The sequence below is a fragment of the Lynx rufus genome, unplaced genomic scaffold, assembly GCF_022079265.1.
Source record: "Lynx rufus isolate CCGP_SWC_20201006 ecotype Redwood Valley unplaced genomic scaffold, mLynRuf1.p SCAF_8, whole genome shotgun sequence".
Lineage (NCBI taxonomy): Eukaryota > Metazoa > Chordata > Mammalia > Carnivora > Felidae > Lynx > Lynx rufus.
Genome location: NW_025814896.1, coordinates 100,797,368 through 100,810,598, shown reverse-complemented (window position 1 = coordinate 100,810,598; position 13,231 = coordinate 100,797,368). Strand labels below are relative to the sequence as shown.

Sequence of the window (13,231 nt, the reverse complement as noted above, 5' to 3'; positions counted from 1 at the left end):
GGGAGCACCCCTTCTTCTAGGACAGGTAGGGGATGTCTGGGCAGGATGACTGAACTGATGAGGAGAAAGGCTCTCTCCAGCAAAGCCCCTGTTCTGCCTTTGGATATAACATGAGGATGAAGTGCTCAGTGCTGTGGCAGCCACTATGTAGCCATGAGATGAAGACAGAAAGAAGTCTCTGCCTTCAGCCTAGGAATACTCAGCCCCAGCTGTGTGGATATTAGTTGAAGGAATGGTGTGTCATTATTTGGGGGCCTACTATGCACCAGAAACTGGGATGCAAAAATGAAAGGGCACCCAGTCTGACTGGAGAAGCAGGCACTAAATAAACACTGTATGCCGTAAGGTAGTGTAGTGTGGGGGTTATAATATCACATAATATATCCTGTAACACAGCAGCTAAAAGTGTAACAATATAACATGGGCGTCAGCACGTCACATAACAGAACATCTTACATCGTTACTTCACAGTATATCATAGGACACTCTCCTGAATTAGACTATACACACCCCTGTGGTAAAGGCAAGTAGAGTGGCCATGCTATGAGGCCCTGAGGAGGAGGCTGGGGTAGGGGTCAGGGAGGTCTTCCAGGAGGAACTGAGCCTTCCAGAATGAGCAGGAGTTAGCCAGCCAGACAGGGGAGAAGGGCATTCCAGGCAGAAGGAACAACATGAGCACAGAGGCCAAAAATAGCCCCTTTGGGCGAGGAGTTCCTTGTTGCTAGAGTGTAAATTGGGACACAGGGAGTGACCGGCTGGAGCCAGGTCACTTGGGGGAGGGTCAGGTGTCCTACGAGGGAGTATGGCCTCTACTCTTGGCCTGTGGGGAGCCCCTGAGGGTCCCGAGCAGGGAGTGAGGTGGTCAGATTGGGCTTCTGGCTGAGCTGCTAGGAGGGGCTGAGGTGGGGGTCCACAGAGCCGGAGCAGTTGGGCAGCTGGGCCAGGTCCCAGGTGGCTGTGAATTCTGGGTGGAGGGCAGGAAGGTCTTGAAGGAAGGAATGGCTCCCTACTTCTCCCTTCAGAAATATTTTTACTAGGAGCTCAAGGAAGGCAGGGATTGATATCTTCCCCTAGAACCAGCTTTCTGGTGTGCTAGGGCAGATAAAAGGGGAGAACCAGTTCAAGGACAGGTGAGGAACGGGGGCCTGCAGCCACCCCTCTGATCCGGGCCTTCTGCTGTGCTGGGTACAGTGTTCAAGGCTGAGCAGGGAGCAGGGAAGCCTCAGGGCTGGAAAGCAACTTCTGGTCATTGGGCTGACTCTACATTATAACCAGAGGCCTGGGGCCAGCAGTCACTCCTCCTTGCCCGGCCCCCCGCCCCCCCCCCCCCCAGCACCTTTGGCCCCACAAAGACCAATTTCTCAGGCAGAGGACATGGGAGAGAGGAAGGAGTTCACGAAACAGCTTCACGTACTTTGTGCATCAATCCTTGAGTAGATCCGGAAGGCAGGCTAGGCATCTTCCAGACGGGACACTTGAACACGGCCACCCAGTCACACAGCCCCGGGGCAGAGCTGAGGCTGGCTTCAGAGTCCGGGGCCCAGACACCTGCCCACTGACACCAAGCAGGGAGGGTAGATCTCAGCCCCTTCTGAGCCCTTCAGACGGTGAGATTAATGGCCCTGAAATTGTGATAAACATAAATATTTGGTCCTTCTGGAGCTGCCTCTCTCCAACTAAAACTGGGAGGGGAGGAGAGAGAAAAGGAGGGCAAAGGAATGAAATGCAGGGGCCTGGGTACAGTGTAGATGAGACACACGGATGCCCTCCAACACCCACAGTCCTTGTCTTGTAAGAAGCCAGCCACCCACAGCCACGGGACAACAGACTTTTCCCACTGCTGCAGTGAGGGGTTCCGGAGCTTCTGGGTCTGCTGGGGCTGTGTGGGGGCAGACAGTGGGAAAGGGGTGCAGGGAATTGAGAAAGGAAAGGGGAGACCCCAGTCCCTTGGCCCTGACCTGTGTCCCCCCCCCCCATATCAAATCAGCACCCTCTGACACTTGGGAGGCATCCCTCTTCCCACCTCCACCTGGCAGCCTGGGGCCTGAGTCTCAGCTCCACATTGGTGCTCCAAGGGGTATGAGGAAGGCGGGCCACGCCTTGCCATCTTGCTTCCTCCCGGAAGCTGGTGTCGCAGCTGCCGGCCCTGCCCCACCACCCGTGGCCTCCGGACAGACCACAGGGTGACTGCTCCCAAGAGGTGCCCAGATTCCAGGCACACATCTCCCAGAAGCTTCTGGGACAGCCAGTTCTTTAAAAAGGCTTCATGTCATACTGCAATCAGCTGAGGGGCCCAAGCACAAGGGTGTTTATGAATGCCACTGTTTTCCCAAAGCATCTCCACGTTGCTCTCTGATGAGCCGACGAGGGTCTCTGTGTTATCTCTGCCCCACTGACGTCGCTGGCATCTTTTGTGCCTGGGTTTATGACTTTCTGCCTCTCGTCCAAGACCTGAGCATTGATGGCCTGGGCCTTGCCCATAGTGCGCCCTCCCAGGCACCTTCTTTCCCGTCTGTCCTTCCCTACCCCCCCTGCGCCCCCCCCCACCCCGCCCAGGTTTTATGAAAACAGTCACTTCCAACTCCCTCCAACTCTAACAGTTTTGAGAAGGAAAGGATTCTGGCAGCATCCAGGAGAACTAATTAGGTGGTCTTCAGGCACCTTAGAGGAAGAAGAAAAGTCATAAGTGGTGTAAGAAGAGGAAGAAACAACATAAAAAGAAAACGAGGGGAAACAAAATAAAAACCAGAGATAAAAAGTCAAGAGAAAACGGCGGCGCCTGAGAAACAAGAATTCCAGCCGCCAACTTTTACGGCGTCCAGCCCTGTTATTCATAAGTGAGTTTCCTCTCTCACAAAGGACCTTTTGCACGGTTTTCCCTTCTGCCTCCAAACCAGCTGCTCGCGCTGTTGTATCCTGAGTGATGATGAGGCTCTGAAAGGGTTTTTTGGGAACAGATGGCCAGGGGAGAGCTGGGGAATGTGCCAGCAGAGGGCTGGGCGGGCTGCCAAGGCCTGCGGTGACTGAGTGCTTGGGCTTCCAGCTCGCGTGCTTTCCCTGCCCTCTGCCCTCCGTGGCGCCAGCAGGCCTTCCCAGCGAGCGCTCGGAACATCTGGAGTCTGGGGCTGCCAGGAGGGGGGGCCGCGGCGGCCGGGCGGGGGACCCTCTGTTCCAGCGAAGCTCCCATGGACTCGCCACCAGGCCCGCCTCGCAGAACAGCTAATCAAAACCACAGCGCCCCGAATGGGAACCAGGCGTGCTCCCAGCTGCAGCCAGAGGCCGCCAGGCGACTTAACCCGGTGTCAAGCCTCGCTGGCGGTGCAGCGCTGGGGGTGCGCGGGGCTGATGACACCCCCAGCCTACCCCACCCCGCGCCACCCCCAGCGCCACCACCGGCGGGCTATTGGCTCCCTGCAGCTAAATGCAGCCTCCACGTGCTGCGGCCCGGCCGCTTACATAAGAGCTGCTGCTTGGGGCAAGGCGCTGCACCCGGCATTTGCTGGGGGCCCTCTGGGCGCAGGCCACCCCAATGGGCAGTGGGTGAGCCTGGGGGCCCGGCAGGCCTCCAGAGTTGAAGGGAGGGCATGGAGTTTGGAACCAAAGAGACACAGGCTGGAAACGGCTCGACCGCTTGCTAGCCATGTGGCCTTGGGCAAGTGCCCTCCTCTTGGCCTCAGTTTCCCCTCTGTGCAAGGGGGAAGGAGGTCCTAACTTGTGCGGTTAGTGTAACGTGAGGTAGAGACAACGTACGTGAGGTGCCCGGCAGACAATGGGCACTCACTGCATGGTCGGCATGACCGTAGGGGGCAGCTTATTAGCACTATTACTTGTGCACAACCAAACATTATGCATGTTTTTTGGTATGAGTCCATGCACTTGAAAAGCCAGGGGATTTCTGAGTTGGCTGCACGTTCACCTTATGGGTGTGACACCAGGGGTTTGGGCTGAAGTGCTGGAGAGGGGAGGGGTCCCCCATTCAGAACTATTCATTCTTATCTGCCTTTTGGTTGGTCAGTCTTTGGTCCACCCCAGGCACCGCCCCTTCCAGAGATAGTCCTTCCTGGGGTTCCATATGAAGTTGTTACCTTACTGCTATAAATTGCGGAGATTTCCTTTCTGGCACTCCCAGAGAAAATGCCAGCCCCTTCTCATATGGCAACCTGTTGAATTCTTCCAGCAAGGTGGCAAGGAAGGCATGTGGGCTCTCACTTTATAGACGAGGGAATGGGGGAGCAGAGAGGTTAAGTGACATGCCTAAGGCCACACAGCTAGGTCTTGCCCATGTCAGGACTCTCCCCCACAAAACTCTATTCTTGGCCTACTTCACAGTCTTCCTGAAGGTCTCCCTGTTCTGCTTTCATATGTCTTAAAGTTACACAACAGCACCAGAGAGAACTGAAGAGAACTGTAGGGTAGGGTTCAACCTACCCCTCCCCCAACCTACACAGACACCCTTTCTCCAGGGTCTTGGACCAAGGGTCATTGAGCTTCTGCAGAGATTTCCAGAGGGACACCCTGGCTCAAAGAGCAGCTGGCGGGAGAATGGGAGGGGGGTTCTCGGAAGGGTCTCTACATTCCCAAGGGTGATCCTTTAGAGCCTCAGCGGGGTCTTCCCATGTCTCTGTGACCTTCTGACCATGAGTGGTTGGTTCTTTCTCGCTGTGCCCAAGATGCCAAGTTTTCACTCGTGGACAGCATGCTGGGGAGAAGGGTGCATGTCAGGAGCAGAGCAATTTGGAAAAGGGGACAGGAGGCGGGTGAAGAGTGCGTGAAAGCAGAGAGTAAAGCAGCGCCAGCCTCCACCCCACCCTGGGACCACCCGGGGAACATCGGAGGGCCGACTTCTGCCTTCCTTCCGGGGAAAGCTGGCTCTGAGCTCACCTGTGAGGCTCCCCAGCCAATGATCCCTCCAACCCAGTCCCTGCCAGACTTGTGGACTAATGATGTCAAATGTGAGAGGAGAAACGGCAGCTGAGAGAACACTCTGTTAGAGCAAACAGCTGGCGACAAACGTCTATGTAATTGGAATGCCAGAAAAAATAAATTGCATCCATTTTTATGACTAGAAGGGAATTTGATGGTGGTTTCCCACCCACCCCCCTTTTTTCCCAGCATAGATGGACTCTATGGTCTTTGAAGGCAAATGGTATTTAACTCAGTAACTTGGCCGGTAGGATTTGGAAATAGAACCTCCTCTCACACACCCACTTCCATGTGGGAGGCAGAACAGGGAAGGGTAGGGCTGCTGCACCCCTCTCTGACTGGCTAAGGGACCTTGGTCAAGTTCCTTAGGTCTCTGGACCTCAGCTTCATTATCTGTGTAATGGGACAGCATCAGTACCTCCCTCGTAGGCTTGGCAGAAAGAGTCACGAGTCGATACATCACAAGATCTAAGCACCATGCCCGACACGTAGTCCAGGCTCTAAGAACATCAGGTATTACCGGTGTTCCCGGGACACAATGCACTGGAGACCCAGCAGTCCCTATGAGAAACTTTCAGGTCTGTGTAAGATGCCCATGCAGGGCACAGGGAAAGTAAGAGTACCACGTTTAGTCATTCAGACAGAAAAAGGGGCTGAGGTGACCTCAGCTCAGAAAGCCCAACCAGAAAGGGCCTCAGAAATCACTTCTGGTGACAACTTGCCTCAGAGAAGTGGACACTGAGGCCCCAGTGCAGATGACTATGTACATGCAATGGGGACGGAGCCAGGGCTGTGCCCCTTGGCGGATACTCTAGGGACACAGGAGGCCAGGCACACCAGCAGTTGGGTCCAGCCAGAGCAGGAGCTCTTAAGACTGGGCCACATGCTCCGGGGCTTGGGTACAGTCCACATAAGGCTCTGGGCTCAGCCAGTCAGTAAAGGGCCCCTCGAAACACCCTTGGCTCCCATGGACCCCCAACCCAAAACCAACGCACCACCTCCGCTTGTCCCCAGCACCAAAGCTACAGAAGTCTGCACACAAGATGTTCTTCCGAAAAGGAGCAGGTCACCCTGGGACCTGCCATCACCAAGAAAAGCCTCCCCCGCCTAAAAAGCAGCAGGAAAAGAGGGAAGACATAAGTGTGATGGAGCTGCATCAGCTTCAGGGCTTCCTCCGGCCCAGATCACCCAACGCGTTAGGAGCAACCTCCAGTCTTGCAGAGCCAGCCTCCCTCCATCTGGCACAGCCCTGGGGGTCCCTAACCGCTGCCCAGGCTTCTGGGACAGCCCTTAACTCGGTGCATCATGACGTTTTCTCTCTCCCCATCCCCAAACAGCCTGCAAGCAACTTGAGGGCACGGACTTACTGGCCATTTAGCACTAGCGTTTAAACCATGCCTTCAGTGTTAGTAGCTGTCGTTATTACCATTATTATTATTACTCAGTAGGTTAAAGGCGCTGGTAAGGGGCGTCCTCGATTGTGGGAAATTGGTCCTTTCCTATTCTGCAGGTCTGGCAAGGCCCACCCGGCCCAGGTGTGAAACAGTCTTGCTGCTCTTCTTCCTCCTCCTCCTCCTCCTCCTCCTCCTCCACCTCCCCCTCCCCCTCTTCCTCCAAAGCTCCCAGGAGTTGCTGCTTTAAAAACAGGAGCTGCAGAAACATGGCCCAAAGCCAGGTGCTTAACGTGCATTATCTCCGGCTACAGCCAGAGTCAGAACTGCGTTCTCCAGGGCCCATCCACTCCTCCCCACCATCTCTGGGCTGGGCGGCCTCACCGGCTGACACAGGCCTCACCGCACAACAGGGGCTTCCAAACAAGGCTCCGAAACCTCAGGGTTGTGTCCCATGAGGACCAGAGACAGAAGACCCACCGGTCAAGGGACACCGATCTCCCACCCCTGGTAGGGAAGGGCTGAGGTGAGGCAAAAGGATGCACCTGGGACTTGGGGTGGGGAGCACTGAATTCAGATTCAATCCCATTCTTAACACAGGTCTGGCGGGTGGGCAAGGCAGCTCATTAGCGCTACAAGGGATCTCAGATGACACGGTGTACAATCTCTCAAGGAGGCATCCTGAGAAGGGGTCGCCCGGCCTCTTGGGGACACATGAACTGTGTGAGGGAGCAATCAAGTGGGACAGCTGGCTAAAGATGCTATCAGTCATACCGGTGAGGGTCACTGCCATCACAGCAGCTGTTTATAGAGGACTTCCTTTGAGCCACTTACATTGGCACATGTTTTCTAGTTTGTTCCCTTCTTTACTTTTTATCTCTCTCATTAGGATTTAAGCTTGGCTCACCCCCATCCCCAAATCCTCAGTGGCCACAGGGGAGGGGTACAGAGGCTTGATCTGAGCTCCAAATCCATATACTCTGTGTACAGGGATTATGGAGGGTCAAGTCTCAGTGTGGATGGAACTCACTGCACATGCTCAATGAACACTGAGTGAATGAATGAATGAATGAATGAGTGAATGATCAAGTGAATTTCCAGGGATACCGGTCTCCTTCATTCTGGTTAACAAAAAGGTGGCCTGCCCCAGCCACTCAGGGCCACTGGGCAGGTCACTAGAGACCATCCCTGAGGAAGGACATCTCAGAACTCACCTCACCTGCCTGGTGACAGAGAGGCAGGGAAGCACAGATCACAGAAATGGGGTGGTGCTGTGAACCCCCTACCTGCCAGGGCAGAATACTGGGGCTGGAGAAGTCCTCAGATGTCCCGGCAACTCCAGGACCCTATCTGTCTAAGTCCTCTCAGCAGAGCTGACTGTGTAGGCATAGCCCTTGGGAGATAGCAGCCTGGGGACAGTTAGGAGGATGGGATGTGGGTTGCAAGCAGCCCCATGCCCTTCTGAGGTGAGGCAAGACCTCTGTGTGGACACACAGGCTGGAAAGGGCCTGAGAAATCACTGATGATGCTCCCACTGTGCCCATTTATCAGTGAGAGAACTGAGGCTCGAAGAGGTTAAGAAATGGGTCCAAGATGACACAGACACAGCTGTTAGGTGACTGTGAACTCAGGGTTCTTTGTTGCTCTGAACTGCCGTCTGCCACCTCAGTCTCCCAATCTGGACAATGGGAAGTTGGACCAGATGGCCTCTAAGGTGTCTTAGATTTGAAGTGATTTTAGGGGAAGCCAAAAGCTCATCTCTGCTGGGGTTCATCTTGACCCCACTCCCCTGCTGTCCTCCCCAGCCCAGGACGTGGTCTGCTCCAATCAAGGAACAGGGAAGAGAGGGGGCCTCAGCACTGTCTTGCTGCATGGGGGGACTTTGGGGGGCAGGTGAGGGGATGAGGGGTGGATTTGGAGCAAAAGGCGCCTGACCACCCTGCCCATCCACACCTCGGGACCGCACGAATGCCACGGGAAGTTCACCCAGAGTTTACAAACCTCCTTTGTCACAGAGCCCTGCATGGAGCCATCAATCACGCCCTTAATTTACCCGTGTCACTTTCCAGAGGAAAGCCGCCCTGCCAGCAGCCAGTGGCGCTTCCTCTCTCACCCACTTGATGAGGATTTCATCTAATTGGTCCATGTTAAATCACTCCCAGGAATGCAACGTACAATTACTGCAGCAGTGGCTGGCGGTGAGGACGTGCCTGGCCCTCCTTGGTGGAGGCAGGAGAGTCTAGGGGGGGCCTCCCTGGCTCAGGGCCCAGAGGCCGTTGGGAGAACCCAGAGAGGAGCCTGATGGAAAGGGGGGCCGGAGGAGGAATGTCAGGGACAAGAGGGAGAGGCAGGTCAGAAAGGAAGAAGGAGGCAGCAGGAAGGAGGGAGGATGCCAGCCACCGGGTTCCCCCACCTTCCCCATCCCTGGATGCCCAGGGGAGCCAGGCGTCTCTCACAGCCTCCACCCTCCTCATGGACACAGCCTGGGTCCCACCCTCTGTGTCTCTTCCCCTAGCCTCCCAGGAACAGGCATCCAGAGGGTTGCCACAGCTTTGCCCGGCACTGCCTGGCACTCACCCCCAAATGGAAAGGCTGGAAGCACAGGCCATTCAGGGACCACAGCTGTGCCCACCACCTTTCCTCCTGCACATATTTCTCTAAACACATCAAGCTCTGTACAGGCTGTTCCCTCGGTCTCGGATGCTCTTCCATGTTTCATCTTCCTGGTGAACTCTTGGTCATCCTTCTGGTCCCAGATCAAATACCACTTACACTAAGATGCCCTTTCAAACCACGTTGGGCGGGAGAGGTAACCTGTCTCTCCTCTGCCTGGCCTTCCACGGCCCTCAGCAGAGACCTCTGAGACCACCCTGTACCATCCATATCTACTGGCAGAAGGGTCACTCTGACCATGCTGTGAGCTTCATGGGGCCTGGGGCCACATGCCTGTCACTTTTATAGCCCCTGCCCAGCACGCTTTGTACATGGGTGGGGTCGGCAAATCTCTCCACAATGAATAAACGAATTACAAATATCACCCGCCTTAATATACGGCCTCAGGTAATCCACAGGCCAAGTCACACTCCCAAAACGTGCCAAAGGGCTCTCCTGGGCTGTCACCCTGCTCAGAGGATCTCATTCTAATATAAATTTATTAGGGGCCACGTGAGCAAACCAGCACCAGAATACATAAAACCAGAAAGAGCTTCAGACACACCATCTTCCGCAGTAAGTGAGCAAATGAGCAAACCCAGGCCCAGAGGCCCAGGGTGACTGTCCAAGGTACCCACCAGGCCCATGACCAGTAGAGTCACCCCCATAATCCCATGGGCGTGAGAAGCTCCGAAGGCGGAGCAACCCCCAGCAAACCTCTAAGAGGCTGATCTCGCTGGCCCCCTTAGAAGCCTCGGTGAGCGTGGGGTGCCCCGATTTCTCTTCCCACCTCTCCCATCCCCCTCCGGAGGCTGCTGCCCGAGTGGCTGGCACATACCTTACGCTTCTTGGCACGTCCCTCGGCCTGCAGGGTGCGGGTGCAGCGCTGCACACACTCGGAGAAGCTGAGGTTGCTGTGGTCGGCACTGTAGTCAAGGTCAGCCAGCCGCGCCAGGGACAGGATGTAGTTACAGGCAATCCTCAGGATGGCCAGTTTGGACAGCTTCTGCCCATATGAGTAGCACGGCACCTGTGGGTTGAGAAGGCATCAGGAGGGGCTGCCGGGGGTCTCTGTGCTGAGCTAGGCCCAGCAGGGCACCCCGGCCAGGCCGGCGTGGGGCCCCTCACAGTGACATCCCACCGCCTGAGAGGGGACGGCTGGGCAACAGAGGTGGCCTGTCTAATCCCCTAATGCAGAGTTTATTTTCAAAGCACCTGCTGTTTTCCACGCATACATCTCAACTCATCCACTCACAAACTCCGGGAGGCATCCACATTCCCACTTTGTAGTGGAAGAAACTGAGGCTCAGCTCATGCCCACGAGGCAATAGGAATGAAGCATATGAGCTCCCGCCGTGACAGAGCTCTGTCCCCCACCCTCCCTAAGGAGTCTCTCAGAGAGAACGGACACATTTGTCAGCTCCCACGTTCCATTCATTCACTCATGCAGTGACACTTGTTTTGCTGGGAGCTTGGGGGTCCAACTCTGAACAATAACTTGATTCCTGGCTTTGGAGAACTCACGCTCAAGAGTTACGTTACAGTGTCATAATGGAATTAGGTACCCAGGGTCCTGGGTCAAACGCAAGTGCTTAGCTGGGAGGGCACACATATGCATGGTTTTCTTTTTCTTTTCTCTTTTTCTTGATGCCCTCTGGACCCTAAGTGCTGCTGGGCATACAACAGGTACACAATAAATACAGCCCCAACCAGACATGCTTGTCAGTGACTCATCGCCAAGTACACACTCACTAATTGCACACGGGTGTGTACGGCGTGAAGCGATGGAGCCTCTACCTTTTTAACATTGTCCTGTGTGAGCAAAAGGCAACGCAGACTACAGCTGAGTTCTGCGCGGTGACGTGCAGGCGATACTACAAGGCCCATGTGACCGGTGCTAACCGGTACAGCCGACTGCCCCTCTGATGCACACCGTTCACCTAAATGGCTGAAACGTGCTGACCCAGCAACCAGGGCTCTGGTCTCCTCTGCCCTCTGGCTCTCCAGGATCTATACCCAGCATCCATCCCTACCACCGCCGCTGGTACTGATCAACCCCATGCCATAGACTGGGTCACCCCAGCACATCCATTGAGCAAGTATTTGGTGAGTATCCCCCATCTGCCAGGCACTGTTCTGGGCCAATGGTTCTCAACAGGGGATGATTCCGTCCCTCGGGGGACTGTTCGCAATGTCTGCAAGACACGCCTAACTGTCCATCTTGGGGAGCAATGGAGGGGAGGTGCAACTGGCTCCCACTGGGGAGAGGCCAGGGTTGCTGCTAAACAGCCTGCAGTGCACAGGGGCCTAAAAGGCCCCCACCACACAGGATTGCCTGGCCCAAACTGTCACTGGTGCAGAGATGGAGAAAGCATGAAGAAGACAGTCACTCAGATGGGGACTCTAAATGCATCATCTATTTTGATCTCACTTGAAACCTCACCTTGCCCAGGAGCTCTCTCTGACCTTCCCCACCCAACCCTAAGCCAGGGGGCAAGGGGCAGAGTGCAGGAGGGGGCACCTGCCCTTAACAGTGCTCTAGTAGCCCCCCAACTGTCCTTAATTCACAATCATCGCAACTAATTTAATGGCCCGTCTTCCTGTGAGCCGTTGGAGGAAGGGCCATGTCTGCAGGACCTAGCACAGGTCAAGGCCATAAACAAGGGCATTTGTTGAATGAGGGAATGAATGAATAAATAAATGACTGATCTACCTCCATGTTCCCCAGGTGTCTCCAGAATGTTTAGAAATGGGTTCAAAACCCTTCCCTCTCTCAGAGGATGAAGATTAGCTATTGAGGGTAGAGCTGAAGCACACGTACCTTTTGGTCATCTGGGTTCAACTCCTGACTCTAGCTCTCACCAGGGTGAGTGACATCACCTTTCCAAGCCTGGGTTTCCTCTTCAGATGCTCCCGGGACTCCCCTTGCAGCACGGTAGGGTTAAGTGAGATGACGGGTACATTCCACAGAGGAAGGCCTGATACAAGTCGGTGAGTTATTACTGCAGGACGTCTCCAAAGAGGGGCCCCAGAGCAGGTGAGGAGCAAGAGGCCGGAAGCCAGGACACAATGCCGGCTCATCGCCCCGCTCCCCCACTACTTGGGGTCCTGAAATGGCACCCACATCAGAGGCGAGGTTTGCTGTCTCCTTTTGAAATCCTCCAGCAGCCAAGGAGTTGCCCCTCACCAAGCTGGGAAACTGAAGGAGGACCCGCTTGGTGACAGACAGCATGCCAACTCCTGTGCGCTCCCCCTTCCCACCTCCCATGCCCAGCCCTGGCTGCGGCTCCAAACCCATCCAAGAAAAGCCAAGAAAGGCCAACAGAACAATGCACTTTGCCTGTTCCCAGCCAGAGTCCAGAGAATCCTGCTTTATCAGCCTGAACAAATAAACAAGGTCTGTGGGACAGAAAGGATCCTGGGAGGCAGGGAGGGGGGATCTCAAAAGCCAGCCCAGCACCTCTGGCTCCTCTGCACCCTCGGAGGGAGTGCCTATCTGGCAGAGGCCCTGGGGCACTGAGCGCAGCTCTGTGACACAGGTCCCTGCTGCTGTTTTCACCCAGGAGCCACGCCGGGAGTTACCCAGCTCACTGAGCTCTTGGCCCCTGAACAGAGGGGCTTTCCTGCCAGTGGGGAGTAGGGATCTCAGGAAGGAGCCGCATGTGGGGCTCCAGGGTCACTGCAGGATTACAGAGCAACAGATGAGGTCAAGGCCAACCTAGGGGCTCCTGTGCCAGGCTTGGGGCCAGTTTTGTCACTCTGTCCCATTGCTTCTTTCAAAATCCACATCTGACAAGGAAACTATCCATCAAGCTCTGGTTGTATATCTGGTACTATGGGAGCAATTCACAGGTTGTTTGTCCCCCCTTTAAAATCCTCCCCCAAATAAAGATGGTTATCCCATCTGCACATGAAGAAACAGAAAAGTGACGTATTGGACCACAGTTCACTCAGCTAAGAGCTTAAGCTAAGCCAGGAGCTTGTCTATCTAGTACCCAAGGAAGGTACATGGCCACTGAGCTCCCCAGGATCCCTCCACCACAGGTGGCCATATATGGGACACCAAGGGCACCTTTTGGACAGCTCACTCCTCCTCCTCCTCCCCTCCCCTGGAGGGAGGTGTTCCTCAGCCCACTGGTTAATTCCAGACCCTCCTGGAATTTTTAAGCCCCAGAGCCCCGTTCAGAAGCACCCTGGCCTGGCCTGGCTCCTACAAAGTAAGAGTCTAGCAGCAGGTCCTAGTTCTGGAAGGTGGAGGTAGGGTG

At 55.2% G+C, this 13,231-nt stretch overlaps 1 protein-coding gene across 1 annotated transcript in view; it reads right to left on the bottom strand.

The window, feature by feature from the left end:
* Positions 1-13,231, bottom strand: part of ATOH8 (atonal bHLH transcription factor 8) — a 39,303-nt gene that overhangs the window by 19,652 nt on the left and 6,420 nt on the right. The window contains exons 2-3 of the mRNA XM_047069199.1: positions 9,805-9,996; positions 1,780-1,879 (exon numbers count right to left, since the gene is read on the bottom strand). Of these exons, the coding sequence (XP_046925155.1) occupies positions 1,780-1,879; positions 9,805-9,996 (292 nt within the window). The remainder of the gene's footprint in view (positions 1-1,779; positions 1,880-9,804; positions 9,997-13,231) is intronic.